General features: G+C 38.2%; 1 protein-coding gene across 6 annotated transcripts in view; it reads right to left on the minus strand.

Annotated features, from left to right (window-relative positions):
• Nucleotides 1-207: 207 nt before the first annotated feature.
• Nucleotides 208-16,946, minus strand: part of dacha (dachshund a) — a 376,970-nt gene continuing 360,231 nt past the window's right edge. For 5 of the 6 annotated variants that reach the window (XM_060832649.1, XM_060832647.1, XM_060832645.1 and 2 more), the window contains one exon: nt 208-1,041. In XM_060832649.1, coding sequence (XP_060688632.1) covers nt 1,041 — 1 coding nt within the window. In that variant the 3' untranslated portion in view covers nt 208-1,040. The remainder of the gene's footprint in view (nt 1,042-16,946) is intronic. The other variant, XM_060832648.1, reaches the window with a different exon arrangement.

Raw genomic sequence — 16,946 nt, forward strand, 5'->3', positions numbered from 1 at the left:
TGTGTAAGCTTTCTTTAACAATGTCTGCATGTGATGTGCAGGGGACTTATGGCATTTTTATTTGACTACACAGCTATAAACTTAATTATCAATATCAGCACCATTTTTTACTGACAATCTGAATTGAACAGCATGGGACAATGTTGTTGTGAACAGTTTTGCAAAGACAAAAGACAAACTGCAAAGTTCTATTAACATTGTATCTTTACTAGTTAACATTCCTTTCTCTGATCAGAGTTGAAGTTTCAACTAAATATTCTGAACGAAAGTATGGTAGCGTACACGAGCAACTAGCCATTTAAAAAGGTTTCATTTCCTAACATTACTACTGCATAAATTTCACTTCCCTCCCCAATATTTGAGCAGAGTGTAAAAGATGTTAATGATAAACCAATGCGTCTCTTTAAGATGGATCACAAAACCAAAGGACGTCATCATTCGGCAAAACATTTGTTACTTTCTCCTTTTGTTTTAAAAGGTCATTTTTAAAATAGACCAGTTTTCACAGAGAAAGCTTTATTCATAATTACAATAGACAGTTTTGTTGCAGAATTCCTTCAGCTGTAACAAAGTCCTTCGGTTGTCTCTGGGCTAATTGCGTTGAACAGCCTCGAATCAAGCTTATTGTGCTGTAAATTCATCAATTCATAAAGTCACTTCAGTCTAAGTTGGCCCTCAATGTGTTCTTCAAAATAGCATAACACACTACTTTTTAATCAGCCAGTATGTCTCTTGCTATGTACATCAACTGGCGCAGCTAACCTGTTACAAAAACATTGCTGCATTTTGGCAATATTACCTGCAGCACAGATGATGCTACAGCACTAATCCATCACATTGGGTGTGTTTTTAATTTTTTTTAAATTATGAATCCTGTAGACAAATGTGTCAACTGAGGCTGCACTGAAGGAAAGAGGCTTGAAGTACGTGCTGTACCCAGCCGTGGTTTCACTGGAGTGTGGAAACGTTGTCAGTACATGGTTGAGTTCAATTTAAAAATTGTCCATCAATACAGAATGGATGTTTTCATGTATGATCTATCTGCAAGAGAATAAAAACATTTTAGAGTTTATCAGGCAATGAAAGAATTTAGATTTAAAATTGTGTGGTAGTGCAGGGAAAGGACTGTGAAGTCTGACCACAAACAGAAAGTGAAACATAGTGGAATAAGAATTCAACTATTCAACCCATCATGCAAATTCTGTTTTTTTTGAGAAAAATGACCGTGTCCATTACCACATGATTGAACCTTCTCTCAAGTGAATCCAGTTTGCTTTTGCATATTTGAATTTAATTGCTTAGTGATGATCTAATCAACAACCTAGAGAGTGACTTCTTCCGGCATAGTGGAGTCACTTGGGGACAGTATTGGTTGAGTGCTGCACTTTATCTCGCCCTGGATTGTGATCGAGCTGAGGGCTCCTGTTGAACAAGAATTTCAGCTCTTTTTGTTTGATTAGAGTTGTACCTCTAAGAATGAATCCACCCAGGTTCTGATAAGAGGTGATCAGCCAGAAACATTGGCTCTATTCTTTGTCTTCACAGATGCGCCCCTGTTGAACATATCTAGACTTTTTTCTGTTTTTACTTAAAATCTTTCTTTTGACTAGCCTGTACAGCTGTGCACAATTTGTTCACACTCTAATTATCTATTTCCTTGCATAAAACTAAAGCAAAGTGTTTTTGCCCTGCATTCACCTGTCTTTTCAATATATTTCATACTGTATCCATAAACAAAACTTGCACCTTCAATGTTTTTAAAAGAAACCATGCTTTTTTGCATTCTTATTAGTCTGAGTGTCTCTTGTGCTGGAACTGGCAATCAGTGCTGCTAATGACATCCTTTGTGTGACTCTTGACCATTGAATGCTCACTGCCCCTCAACTCTGTCACTTTTTTTTAGAATTTATAGAATCCCCACTGTCTGGAAACAAGCCCTTCGGCCCAACATGTCCACGCCGACCCTCCGAAGAGTAACCCACCAAGACCAATTCCCTTACATTTATCCCTGACTAATCCAGCTAACCTACACATCCCTGAACGCTATGGCCAATTCACCTAACCTGCACATTTTTGGATTGTAGGAGGAAACTCACACAGACACGGACAATGTGCAAACTCCACACAGACAGTCACCCGAGGTGGGAATCGAACCCAGGTCCCTGGCGCTGTGAGGCAGCAGTGCTAACCATTGAACCACAATGCCGCACTTTATTCACCACTATATGCACCAGATCTGATTACATCCTAAACAAAACTTATACCTTGAAAGTATATATGAGTTTGTTCAAAAACTAAAATAAAACAAAGCACTTGATTGGAGATCTGAAACAAACCCGTGACCTACAGTCCAGTCACCCACCATACTAAAAACATTAACTGTTTTCTCTGCATAGATGCTGCCAGACCTGCAGAGTTTCTCCACCAATTTGTGCTTTAGTCAGCATCGCAGTTTAGATTCCCTACAGAGTGGAAACAGACCCTTCAGCCCAACAAGTCCACACTGACCTTCTGAAGAGTAACCCACCCCCTCTGACTAATGCATCTGACACTATGGACGATTTAGCACAGCCTATTCACCTGACCTGCACCTCTTTGGAATGTGGGAGGAAACCGGAGCACGCAAAGGAAACCCACGCAGACACGGGGAGAATGTGCAAACTCCACAGGGCAGTCACCTAAGGCTGGAATCAAACCTAGGACCTTGGCACTGTGCGGCAGCAGTGCTAACCACTGAGCCACCGTGCCGGCTAGTTAGCTCAATTCCAGTGTTATTTTACATGAGTAACTACTTTTGGCATGTGACTGCATTCCCTGCAAATGCAACAGCAACAAACACAACTTTTCCCTGTCAAACTAACACTAGTTAGTATCACTGGATCAGATATCAGGTAATTTCAACTCTTTGTATCAGAATGATACATTATTAGGTTCTTGGAGCATCCTTGCATCTCATTCACTACCAACTACATCCAGGCTAATTTTTTAATTTGACTGTTCTTTTTTAAGTCTCTTTCTTTTGCATTTTGCCCCTAATTTTTGAAATTTGGGATGAATGTATTCCCCTTCTATTGTGCTTGTTTATTCAATAGAAGATACAATTGTGTTTCTTCCTCACTCTCTTTTACTACATGGGATTCGGGGAGAGCTTACCAACTGGATGCAAAATCTGTTTGATAGTAGGAGACATATTGGTGGTTGAGGATTGTTTTTCAGAATGGAGGCCTGTGACCAGTGGTGTTCCGCAGGAATTGGCGTTGAGTCAATTGAGTAGTTTGTCATTCATACACAATTATTTGTATCAGAATTTAGGAAATGTGGTTTGTAACTTTGCAGATAACCAAAACTGGTGCTATAGTGGACAATGAAGAAGGCTATCTCTGAATATAAAGCGATCTTGATCAATCGGGCCAATGAGCGAGGAGTGGCAGATGGAATCTAATTTAGATAAATGTGAAGTGTTATCTTTTGTTAAGACGAACAAGGGTAGGACTTATACAATTAATGGTAGGGCCCTAGGTAGTGATGTTGTACAGAGAGACTGAGAGGTTCAGGTACATAGTTCTTTGACAGTTGCATTACAGGCAGACAGGATGGTTAAGAAGGTCAGGCAAGTGTGCAAAATGCTTTCTTCATTGCTCAGACCAATGAGTGTAGGAGTTGGGATATGTTGCAGTTGTACAGAACACTGGTGAGGTCAATTTGGAGTACTATGTACAGTTCTGGTTGCTCTGCTATAAAAAAGAATATTATTAAATTGGAGACGGTTCAAAAAAAAGTACAAAGATGTTGCCAGGACTGGAGGGTTTGAGTTATGAGAGGCTGGATAGGCTTAGAGTTTTTTCACTGGAAGACAGGAGGTTGTAAGGTGACCATTATAGAGGTTTATAAAATCGTGAGGGACATAGATAAGATTAGTAGTGAAAGGGCTTTTTCCTAAGGTAACGGAGTCCAAAACTAGAGGCGATATTTTTAAGCAGAGAGGGGAAAGAATTAAGAGTCCTGAGGGGCAGCTTTTTCATACAGAGGGTGTTTCCTACTTGGAATGAACTACCTGAGGAAGTGGTAGATGCAGATACAGTTATGGCATTTAAAAAGACATTTGGACATGTACATGAATAAGAAAGTAATATAGGCCACACACACACAAATGGAACTAGTTTAGTTCCATACGCAAAAGAAACTGGCATGGACGGATTGGACTGAAGGATCTGTTTCTGTGCTGTATGACTCTGTAATGGTACATGTTCCCCATTGCTATCCAACACAAACAAACGCAAACTTCTTCTGAAGATGCTAAAAGGATTTAACAACGGATCAGAAGTGGGTTAATGCATGCCAATAATCCAATCCAACAGTTGGCTTAATTAGTCATTATACTGCATTATTTCTGAAGCAGAGCAATGTTTGGGTTAATAGCATATAGAGAGCTCAGCTGACACCTCCACAGTAAAGTGTCATATAATTTCAGATGCACTGAAAATAAGTATACAAAGGGGCAATTGTGCGCGATGCTTCTTGATTCCACTTTTTACACTAAAAAAATGCAGAATTAACCAGAAATTGTGTAGTGCAACAACCCACATTGTGTCCAACTTCCATCTACCCCAGATGTCCCTATTTAGAACCCTGTGATATCATCAAAATTCTCCATTCCTTTGTGCAATGGTGAATCGTACCGTATTATGAAATCTGTAAATGAAGTAGGGTTGTTATCAAGCATACCAGTTATGAAGTGACAGCTTTAATTCTGTATTTATCTTTCAACACAATTTGATTAAATAAAAAACACTGGATCATGATTTTATCCAGTTTTTCAATCTTAATTCTAATGTCACTGTTTAGTTCGTTTAAGAACAGGAAAAAGCTAATTAGTAACAGAGCTTTGTGCATTTATCATGTTTTAGAGCCTACAACATGGTCAGAAATGTAGGAGCAGGAAGGATATAAACAAGAATAGCAAACAGGAAGAAGACAGAATGGTAATTCTCCAGAGCATGACCAACTTGGGAATTTTATGACGACAAGATTTCATTGATACTTTATAAGTAGAACGTGTAGTCACGTCCTTGCTTGGATGTGTAGCAGAATAATTCAGTCTATGAAACATACCATGTAAGGATATATTCCCGTGGGTTGTAAAACAAAAGCTTTTTTTTATAAATAAGCCTTTCAGTGCCTAAAGCTGCATAGGCAAACACTGTAAATGTGTAAACCACATTTGATATCTCGGAGCTTTATCTTCACCTGCAGGAATCTTTCACTTTATGCATCAAAACAGATGCACACTCCAACCTCCCATCCTGGAAGAATTATTTACTGGTTTAATAAAGATTTTTTCCACTTTGATTTCAGATGTTCTAGCAATTCATTCCTCACACTTATACAGGCTCTGGCTCATGTCATGGCAGGAGCTGTTGCTTGACCCTTCCAGCTGAATGTGTGAACACTGATGAATCTTGTCAGCTTTAGGTCCATTTGTGCTTTGCACAACAGCAAGACCTCTACTCTGCTGTTTTATTTTTAATTTGATGGAAGTCATTTAGTTGCATAATTCTACTTATCTGATTTTAATGTACACGTTCATTGCTTACAATTTTTAATTTTGTCAATTTGTAAATTCCACAAATATGACTGTCAATATTTATGTATAGATAGATATTTACTCATTTTAAGTATTATGCATTTTGAAATGCTTAAGTTGCTTACTATGTGCAGTAAAAGCATATTAAAACTTAAACTGGGAAAAGGTTGTTCATCCGTGGACTAAATGTGTTAATTGATTTTAAAAGGAACTAATACCACACCAACGCTTCAGCTGTATTGCTGCTGACTCCACAATCAGAGTAAAATAACTCTCCAGAGATGAACCAAATAGAGAAGCTTGAGTCTTCCCAGTGGCATGAAGAAAACGAGCTTCAAGTAATCTCAGTAAGACAATTGCAGGAGATTTCGTTAAAAACTTGAACAAAAGGCACATTGTCCATATAACGTCAAAATTTCCCACTATTGTCTAGAAGGAAGATTTTATATATAAGGCTGAATATTTTAAACAATGTTATAATGGTCCATTCTGCATTTGAATACATAATATAATGACTGACTGCAATCTGTTTAACTCATCATTCATCACTGAAACATTTAAGTGGCTTGATTCTATGTGTCTTCTGCCTACATGGGAATATACAATAATCAAGTTTTCTCTCTGTAATTTGTGCTATTTAACTTTGAGTAACAATATTTAATATTATTGCTAGTTTCCTGCTTGAATGGTGACTATACATTTATCTGTTAGTTTTAAATGTCAGTGTTTTCTTTATCATGCATGAATTTTCTTCCCCTTCTTATGTGAAAAGGAAACTCCATGTGTTGTGGCCTGATTTTAACACCGGTGAGCATCCACCCCATGAAGATATCTGAAGCCAGTGAGAAATTCATAGTGCACTTGATAGTTCTTGAAGCACAAATTGTTTCCTGTGAGTATTAGCTAAGGAAACAAACTTCCCCAAATATGTGATACTTTGTCCGTTTTCCCACTTTTTATGTCCTGCCGTCATGGAAAAATAAGATTTTCAATTCCCCCACTAACCCCATTCCATCTGCCAGGGATTCCGTATGGATCGATTTGAGATCTTTAAAGCAGCAATGGAGATTTCAGGAAAACTGTCCAATGACCCAGGGCAGGTAAATTCACAACTTCAAATGGGCAGCTGATTCAAAGCTCTTGATGAAACTACAGATATGGATTTGATTTTGTACACATGCCTAAACCAAAGTTGGAAAGATGGTCTGACCCAGAATCTAAGTATAATTTCCTATGATTGATTGCATTACCTTTTTTTCTGTAGACTCCCTATTAGCAGAAAATAGTAAGTAATTAGAGAGAATAAATTACCCCAGTTGAATGAAGTGGTTAATGAGAAGTTTGCCTCTCATTGGTATGTCTTTGAAAATTGATAAATGTGTACTTTAAAACTGCACAAGTTCAAATAGCTTCCTTCTGTGGAGTAATTTCTGTTGGATATTAGCAGTAAGGAAATTAACCTATCCTCAGAAATACTTTTGGAAATGTATTTGTTTGATTTGACCTTTTGACCAATCAAATGTTGTAGGTATTCAAAATATCCAAACCCTTATTTGTAACTCTTGGATGTAGAGATTTGTTGTACGGCATTAACATTTTCATTTTCACATTTCGTAGTGTTTCCTGTGCAACAATTTTCCTGTTCCACTAATGTGACCTGGTTGCTGATTATAGTTCTGCATGGTAGGGACAGAGGATGAAGGGTCAGGAGCCAGATTCTCATGCTGAAAGTGAGACTCTGAACACTGGACTAATCCCATCTCCGTGAGAGATGGTGGACTTTTTGAGGAACCCAGGCCTGAAGTGGAGGCAGACCAAGTCCAGAGCGAACAACCTAAATAGACCATTTCTATTCCTAAAAAGTCTCCGCCTGGGGCGCTGAGGCAGTTAGTGGCTCCCCATATATAATTTTGAAACACTTTAAACCGCCCCCTCACTCATTACCTGCTTTATAACAGAACTTCCAGTTCCTATTCTAATGGTTACAAGTCATTGTTTTTATTCAAGTAGAATATAATTTTAATTAGATTCTCTTATTACAACAATGTTAGTTAGAAAATGTTTTTAATCCAAGCATTTAAGAGTGTTCCACTGCATCAATAGCTATGCCTTGGTTCTTGCGTGTGGATGGGAGTTGAGCTGATGTTGGATGGACATGTAACTTCACAAAGCCAAGTGCAGCAGGTAAGAGGGTTTTCATCAATGTCCAAAAAACCAAAAGAACTGGAAATGCTCAGCATGTCTAGCAGCATCTGTGAAGAGAAACCAGAGTTAACGTTTCGGGTCCAGTGACTTTTCCTCAGAACTGTTCGGAGGAAGAGTCGTCGGATCTGAAATGTCAACTCTGATTTCTCATTAATATCGTGTCATGTGATTGGCAGCTAGGTCTCTCTGCCTAAAATGGATTTTAAGTGACTTGGCAGACATGCTGTTTTGTCATCAGGCATGCCTGTGTGCACTCAGGTGCTAAAGTTACACTGAACATACTAATATACTATAATAGTATCTTCATAGCATTTATCTAGCCTTGTCTGCTACCATTTCCAGACTTCAGCTCATCGTGGACATTTGCTGTAGCAATTCTCTAATTGAGCAATTGGTTTCCAAGTTTAACCACTCATTGCATTAAAAAAAATCCATACTTTAATGTTGATTCTTCTCCTAGTCACCTTAAATCAGTGGAGAGAGACAGACACACACAGTTAATGTTTAGTTTGATGTGATTCTTCACAACATTGGTTTCTCTTTCTAGAGCTGTTGCGAGACCTGCTGAATTTTTCCAGCATTTTTTTTTAATTTCAGATTTCCAGAATCTGAAGTTATTGCTTTCATTCACCTTGAATCAGTGTTGAGTTCCTGACCTTTTTCTGTCAAAGCAGTTTTTGCCAATCTCCTTTGTTAAAGTCCCTCATGATTTTGAACATCTGTAAAATTTCAACTTAACCTTTCAGAAAGCAAACACTTCAGCTTCTCCAAACTACTGGTGTAAATGAAAACCATCATTCTACGAATCATTTTCATCAATCTTTCCCTCCTTTAAAGCATTCAAATGAAAGGTAGTGCTCAGTATTGGACGTAATAGTTCAGTTGAGGCTTAATCAGTGTTTTATAAAGATTCTTGTCAACTTCCTTGCCTTGCACTCCTATGCCTCTGTTTATGAAGTCCGGGATACGGTGTGGGTCTTGTATGCTTTTTATTTTAATCATTTTTTCAACATACCTGCCATCTTTTGTTATATATACCCCCACGTGTCATTTATTCTTGCACACCTTTAGAAATGTGCCCTTTATTTTGTATTTTCTTTTTGTTTTTCTTCTCATGAAAATATATCATTTTGCAATTCATGGCATTAAATTTCTTCAGTCAATCATTTCACAAGCCTATCTGTCCTCTGGATGTGTATCACTTTCCCATCCAAGTTCACAATAGGGTTTTGTAGTCCTCTGCACATTTTTAAATTATGCCTTGCGGTGGACCCAAGTCTCGGACATGAAATTGAACCAGGAAAGTAGTGGCCCTAGTTTCAATACCTGAAAAAAACACCTTCCTCTAGTCCAGTAAACAAACTGTTTACCACTATTGTTTCCACCCATTTTGCTCTTATCAACACTGTCATAACATCAAAAATGTTAAATTAATCACACTTCTTACCTTGTGACAAATTTGTGCTGGCTTTCTTTTTAAATGAATCTACTTGTTCAATTCCTTTCCTCTGTATCAGATTATCTAATCTGTAGCTGCCATACTTTTTCCTCTACATCTTCTTTTGAACATTTGAAAGGATGGAAGTATTCAGCTGTTACCTGCCTATTTTGCTCACAAAGCATCCATCATTGAGGCTAGTTATTCTTGAACAATCTCGGATTAAAAACAAGTTATAAATATGATCTGCAACATTCTTGTTTTATGCATAGCTATCAAACTGTGAAGAAACTGATGACTGTACAGCTTTATCCTCACTATTACAGTACACAGCATGTTGAACAATGTTGGAACAACTAAATTTGATTCCTTTTTGGTGACTAAACTGGTAATAAATAATAAGGAACAAAAACAGAAATTGTTGGAAAAGCTCAGCACGTCTGGCAGCATCTGTAGAGAGAGAGTTAATGTTTCAGGTCCAGTGACCTTTCCTCAGAACTCCACAAATGGATGCTGAGTCGATTAACTTGACCATTATAGACATTTTAATATTCACCGAACTGCCAGCTTATCTAAACTTTAAAAAATCTCCCACTGTGGTTCACCGATTGTGATGCCTTTGTTAAATTAACAAAGGTGTAGACATTCTGGACCTCTTCATATTCTTCCTCAATTGCAGGCTGAGAAAATCAAATTATACCTTTTGGAAAGAGGCTATATTACATCCTGGTTGAAACTTTTTTCCGACTTTTTTTTATTTGTTTCTTCAACAGAAAATGAAAATGCGTGCAAGGGAGAATACAAGCTGTAATCTAACTAATCAATTCTATCCAATCTGGACTCCAAACAAGAGCCTGGCACTCAAACGTAACAGAAAATTAGTTGTGAATCCTCTTGAAATTCATGATTCTAATTGCCAATAGAAATGTTCATAATTGAGTACTGCATGATTCAACTCTTGTGCAGTTGGTTGTTATTAGTGCTCACAATGTTAAAACATTTATTTTGCTGTTTTATCTGATGCAATAAGCCAAGTCAATTTGTTTACATTAAAATATTAACTAAAATTTACCTTGACTTCACTAAAAGTGGACGAATGTTTCTGAGACAATAGTAACTTGACTGTGAACAACTTGAGAAGTCCACTTCTACCTCCTTCCCAAAATCCACAACAGACTGTTCTAGTTGCTCCATTTTCAGTCTGTTCTTGCCAATCAGAACCAATGTTTTCCTATTTCAACTCTCTTGTTCAAGGTAGGTAGTTTACTTCCTTGCAAACTATTCTAAAGAGGCAAAAAAAATGATCTTAATGTTTTCCAGAAAGAACTCTGGAAATTCCCCTTGGATATCTTAAACACCTTGCAAAGCTGCAGAAGGCCATTATTTGAATATCTTCTTCTCTTCCATCCCCAATTTATGATGGTTTAAAAGCTCTCCACTTCTTCCTGCGCACCCAATACCACTTGTTCTTTGCTTGGTTGAGCTCATCCTCATTTTGTGTGATTTGTTGCATTTTATATTGCCTCACTTCCGCCATGTCAGGTGTAGTTATGGCTGGATCCCAGTTATGGCTGTACCTTTTGAAAGGTACGTGAAACATTCTTTATTCCAGTTCTATTCTGAGGAGGGAGAGTGGGATGCATCTACACCTCCTTCCCTGATACACAAATGATGTCAATGGTGCTTCTTTCTGCTCTTGTCTGGAATTGGAGAAAATGTAATCACCAATTTTCCATCCCTCTCTCTCACCTGATCCATCTTTAACCCTTTCCTTCCTTCAACTTGCTGTTTTTCATTTCTGGATGTAAGTTGTCCACCAAAATCTACTATAAACCGAATGACTCCCATAATAAAGCCCTTCTCCACTCTATACAACTTGTCCCCACCAGCATCTTTCCCCCCCACCACCACCTCAACTGAACTCTAGACATATTCACCCCTTCTTCTTTCTCCCTCTCAGAGCAATGATAGCGTTTTCCTTGTCCTCAATCTCCACGTTACATGTCTCCATATTCAAAGCATCATTCTCTGTCATGTTCGCTACCTCCCAGCAGAATACAACCACCCAACACATCTTTATTCCCTCCACTGTCAGCATTCCACATGGATCATTTTCCTCAAATAAGGACCCCTCCCCAACCCCCGACATCATCCCATGCAATTCAACTTCCTTTTAACTTAATCTCTCCCCTTACTGTCCAAAGACCCAAACAGACCTTCTAGTTGAAGCAATGATTTACATGTACTATTTTCTATCTATCTACTGTGTTCACTGTTCACAATGTGGTCTCCTCTACGTAGGGGAGACCAAACACAAACTGATGGCCACTATAGGGAACACCTCTGCTCTCTCTGTATGAATGAACCCAGCCTCCTAGTGTTTGTAATTTTGATAAGAAACTTGCTCCCGTACTAACATTTGTCCTCTGTCCATTGTAGCAGCCCAGAGAAACTCGATGTAAGCGGGAGGAACAGCAACTCCTCTTACACCTGCAAGAGTCAATATAGAGTTCAAAAATTTCTGCTCTCCACCTTGACTTTAAACTCTCCCAGTCCTATGGCTTGTTGCCATTGCTCAGCTGAGTAGACACTATTTTACATCTCTATTTGGTGTTTCAGCATTCCCTTTTACACTCTGAAACCTCACAATCAGTTCCACTCTCCTCTCCTACCCTTCTGTCTAAAGTATTTAAAGAAAAACATTTTTCCAGCTCTGAAGAAATCACAGCGGACTCGATGTTAACTCTGCTTCTCTCTCCACATATGCTGCCAGACCTGCTGAGTTTCTCTAACTCAGTGTAAAATTTTGAATCCATAATTCTTCCTCAGTCCAAACAATCCATAATTTCCTCCTCTTACTGAAATGGTAGCCTTTGAAGAATGTGCCCAGCACAAAAATTTCCTGTACTTGGCAAGTGTAATAGTTATCTGTTACATGGGTGGTGACTTTGAAAGCAATTGTTCAAATACTCCCTAGCATCAAAGGAAATTTATTTATTTTTTGACCTAAAGGATTTTGCTGCATTGTCACATTCCTACCTTACTTATCTCATTCATAATCCACATCAAACAATGGCTTATGATTCCTTCGTTAATTTAATTTTTTTAAAAATCTGCCTCTGTGTTATAACAGACCGAAAGAATGCACTGTCACTCCATTCTCACTATTTTATGGGTCACAATATCAAATAAAAATACATTTTTGAAATAAATACTATTTCAAATTCATGGTTTAAATGACAAGATCTAATTCAGTGCAGTTACAGGTTTATTATCAAAACAAAGCTTTTTTAATCATTGATTAAAGGAGACAGAAACATGGAAGTATAAACCCCTTTGCAAAACAAGAAATTTCTTCTTTACCTAAGAAAGTACCAATGCGCGCATTTTGGGGTTATTTAGTTACAGCTTGGCTTTGGTCAATGAGTTATTCTTCAAATCTAATGATTACATGTCAGAAGTCTGCTGCTCTGATTCTCTGACACATGTGGCAATGCCTCAGAATAATGTTCTGGGAATATAGTTCAAATCTCACCATAGTGGCTGGTGGAATTTGAAGTTAATTTTAAAAATAAAACAAAAATTCTGCAATAAAAAGCTAGCCTAATGGAAACAATTCAGCCATTATTTGATTATCGCAAGACGTCCCCCATCTCCTGCCAATCCCACCTCAGAGTTGTCTATCCTGGTCTGTTGTGACTCCAAGCCCATAGAAGTGTGGCTGACTCTTAACTGCCCTCCAGGCAATTAGGGATGTGCAATAGGTGAACACATTTTTGTTAAAAATCTCTAATATCATTGTCCCCAAAGTTCTACAGACATTAGCTTGCTCAGGAAATACATTTTTGAGATGTGTCTTCAATCACTGTTTCAAAAGAACAAATGGGTTTCACCCTCAGCTGAGTGTCAGGATTTTCTGTTTAGAAATAAGGGATCAGCTGAAAAACTTGTTCACAGAAAGATTTTTTCCAACTGAATAAGAGAAAGTAAGCACCTTTTCAAGCCACTCACTACTCAAAACAGCCTTGGGGAATCTAAGCAAAGCTAGTGTATATTGTCAGTCCTGTGATTTATAGAAAACCACTTTTTATTTGGAGATTTTTCTGAATGCTCACAGGGAATCTTCAATTTCTTTTTTTTTGAGAAAACCACTCCAGGCATTTCCAGAAAACATAGTGAAACCATTTTCCACAACGTTTCAAAATTTAAAAAAAGTTAAACTCTAAGCAATGTTAAATAGAAAGCATCTCCCAGAACAGAAGTAATAGGACCATCAGTGACTGGCAAATAAGCTCTCTGCATGCATTGTTGGAAGATGATGTACTTAAAGCTCTTTCGTGGTTCAGCAAGCTTATTCAGTGAAAGGTTCAGGCTTTCAAGGTGGCTCAGTATTTGATCCTATTCATTGATCTGTGCTGGGGCAGTGCACTACTGCATTAGGGAGGTAAAAACTAGCTTCTGTTCTATTAAATGTAGAAACATATGTCTGTATGTGGATATTGTATAGGCCTAAGTTAGGCTTGGCAATGATGCCCATACAGTTTATTATTATGCTTATATTCACCATGAATTGGAATTTAATCTCAAATGCATTCCCCATGTTCTTCTGGAATGATATACTTTCAGTAGAGGAAAGGAGACTTTCAAGAGAGAGAAGTAGAAATTTGAAAACAAAAGAAATCTTGTTGTTCACTAAGATCACTGGAACCTCTTTTTTGTTTACAGAGGCAAAACACTGCTGAAAGTTTTGTGTAAGGTTTACATCTGGGTCTTGAATATTTGGTTTGGCAAATCACACTTGCCTTGTTATGTGATCTACTAATTTAAACTATTGACTCCCGAGCCCATTGCATTCTAAAGAATTTCATCCACTGAGCACTATTCTCCCTGCATCTGTACTTAGTCAATAAAATAATGTTCAGCACTTTTTATTTGCTACTCTGTGTACAAATTAATTTAGAAAACTGCGTTGATATAATGTGCGGCTGGGGATTTTGAAGCAGCTTTTAGCTCTGTTTGTGAAATGGAGTCAGTCCCAACAAAGGTAATCAAAATTAATGAAATCAGTCGTCAGTGCCAGCCCAGCAAAATTCTGAAGTTTGACATAGAGTAAAGAGAAATAATTAGATTTCACTGGTATAATGGATAAATAGTAGGAGGCCATTAAGGGGAAACGTTCTGTGGTCAGCCACTGTCAGTACTGTTATATACAGCCTAAAAGCTGCAACTGAGCTTGAACAGATTCTGCATCACTCAGCACAATACAACGGGGCACCGATAATTTGAAATGACTTTGTTTAAGATGCATTCTTCCAGACCCATCACATCAGATTAAGCACTTTGCTGTGGAGGTCCTTGAAATTTTATAAAATCCAACTTTTTCTCACTGTTGCTTGATTTTAAAAAAAACATGGTTTGTTTATTTCTGCCCTTACCTTCACCTCTCTCTTGTGCATTTCCTTCAGCTAGGAAGGTGACACAGCCTGACCTGTAGCACACTTGATCCGGTCAATTCTCCAGTTACGAGTGGTAAATACTATGCTTGTATATAGAGTGATGATTTGGAGATGCTGGCATTGGACTGGGCATGTACAAAGTTACAAATCACACAACACGAGGTTATAGTCCAACAGCTTTATTTGGAAGCACTAGCTTTTGGAGCACAGCTCCTTCATCAACCACCTAATGAAGAGGCTGTGCCTTGAAAGCTAGTATTTCCAAATAACCTGTTGGACTATAACCTGGGTGTTGTGTGATTTTTAACTCTGTATGTAGGGTGAACAGCTGAGGTCTATCTGCCCTCTTAAACGGATGTAAGAGATCCCATAGACTCTTCAAAGAAGGGCAGATCAGCTCTCCTAATCTTGGCTCTCATTTATCCCACAGCTAAAATCACCCAATAAAGATCTGGTCATATACCTCCTTGTGTTTGTGGGATCTTCCCGTACTAGAAAGTACTTAATTAACTATAAAAACCTTTTGCATATCATGAAATAGTGAAAGGTGTTACAGAATTTTTAAAATTTTTTTTCTGGAGCTCAAATCCTTCAAGAATTATGTTTCACATAATGTCTTGTGTCCCAATCCTATTCAAGTGTGGCAGTTGTGACACTGTATTTATGTTATGTCCGTGATTTATTCTGGACATTTGATTGCCCAGGACAGTTACAATTACTGTTTTATCCTTTCATTATAATCTGAATGAGCCCCAAACTTTTGATTGTAGCTTTTACCGCTTCTATACTCTGAAATTAGTTTTTCCATTTAAAATAAAATTGCACCAGCCATGATTAAGCATAGGTGTTTTGAAGTCGTAGGTTCTTTTGCTGGGCTGGTATGTGTTTCTGCAAATGTTTCATCGCCTCACTAGGTGACATCATCAGTCTGTCATTGATAAGGTGTAGGTGCTCTGTCCTGCCTGGTATTTATGCTGTTCCTTGGTATTTGCAGTTCTGTATCTGAGCGATTTGTGTACGGGATCCAGTTCAATGTGTCTATTGATTAAGTTCTGTTTGGAGTGCCAGGCTTCAAGGAATTCTCTGGAGTGTCTTTCTTTCGCCTGTGCCAGAATGGTTACATTGTCCCAGTTGATTTCGTGTCCATGTGGTTGGAAATGAAAGAGTACTGGTCGTATCTGGCAGTGGCAAATTGGCGTTTGTACACTTTTATGGTCAGTTTTCTTCCTGTTTGTCCTATGTAGTGTTTTTCAGCCTTTGCAGGGTATCTTGCAGATAACGTTCAACCTATTGGATGTGGCTGTCAGGTCTTTAACCTTTTGTGAGGAGCTGAGGGAAGGTGCTTTCTGGTTTGTGGGCCACTAAGATTCCCAGGGGTCTGAGTAGTCTCTGATATGTCTTTGATATATGGTACGGTTGCTATCGTGTCTGGTCATGGAGTGTTTTCTTCTATGGGTTTGTTCCGTAAGTAACGGAGGAAAGTGCTCTTGGGGACAATGCAAGAATAGAGCTCACGCTGTTGGTACCACTCTGCACTGCACATCAACCATCCAGATAGCTGAGCTAGCCCTTTGGCAATATAAATAATCACACTACGCCTTACATGACAATATTCCTGTCAGTTCAAAACCCTTATACTTTTGTCCTGTATTATATATACAACTCCATATTCATTTGGTATGTAGAAATGAAATCAAAATGCAATTGGATTGTAATTTTAACATGGATCAGTATTTTCTGATTATCTACAAATTGTTGCCATGATCCAGTGTTGAGATTTAAACAAATGCCTCCAATGTAATGGTAATGACCTTTATACCATTAGCCTTTGAATCCATGCAGTAAATAAATTAGAGTTGTGTTTTGTTTATAAAGTCAATCTGCAAAATACTAGGCTATATCTGTTATTAAAGAACTGTGGGCAGGAATGCAGGATCAAAGTCTCCAACAGCCAATAGGATCATTCAGTAATTGAGCACAGATGATTGAATAGTCTACTTTCTTAAATTGAACCTGCAGCCCAAGAGCCTGCCAACAGCTCTTTAACATTACTGCAATCCTTTACACTGGCTGAAATTCTGGTATTTTAACAGTATTTTGTTCAAATGATTTTCCCACTTGCTGTAAAGTTTGTATCATTTCAGCCAGCAGAACTATATTGCGCATATGGTGACTGTGGGCAATGCTTCCTGAACTCATTCTCCCATGATTTGGACGTGGTCAGGATCCTAAGCCAGGACTATGAGAGCAGGGCAGGGCAGGG

Source organism: Hemiscyllium ocellatum, chromosome 11 (genome assembly GCF_020745735.1).
Source record: "Hemiscyllium ocellatum isolate sHemOce1 chromosome 11, sHemOce1.pat.X.cur, whole genome shotgun sequence".
Lineage (NCBI taxonomy): Eukaryota > Metazoa > Chordata > Chondrichthyes > Orectolobiformes > Hemiscylliidae > Hemiscyllium > Hemiscyllium ocellatum.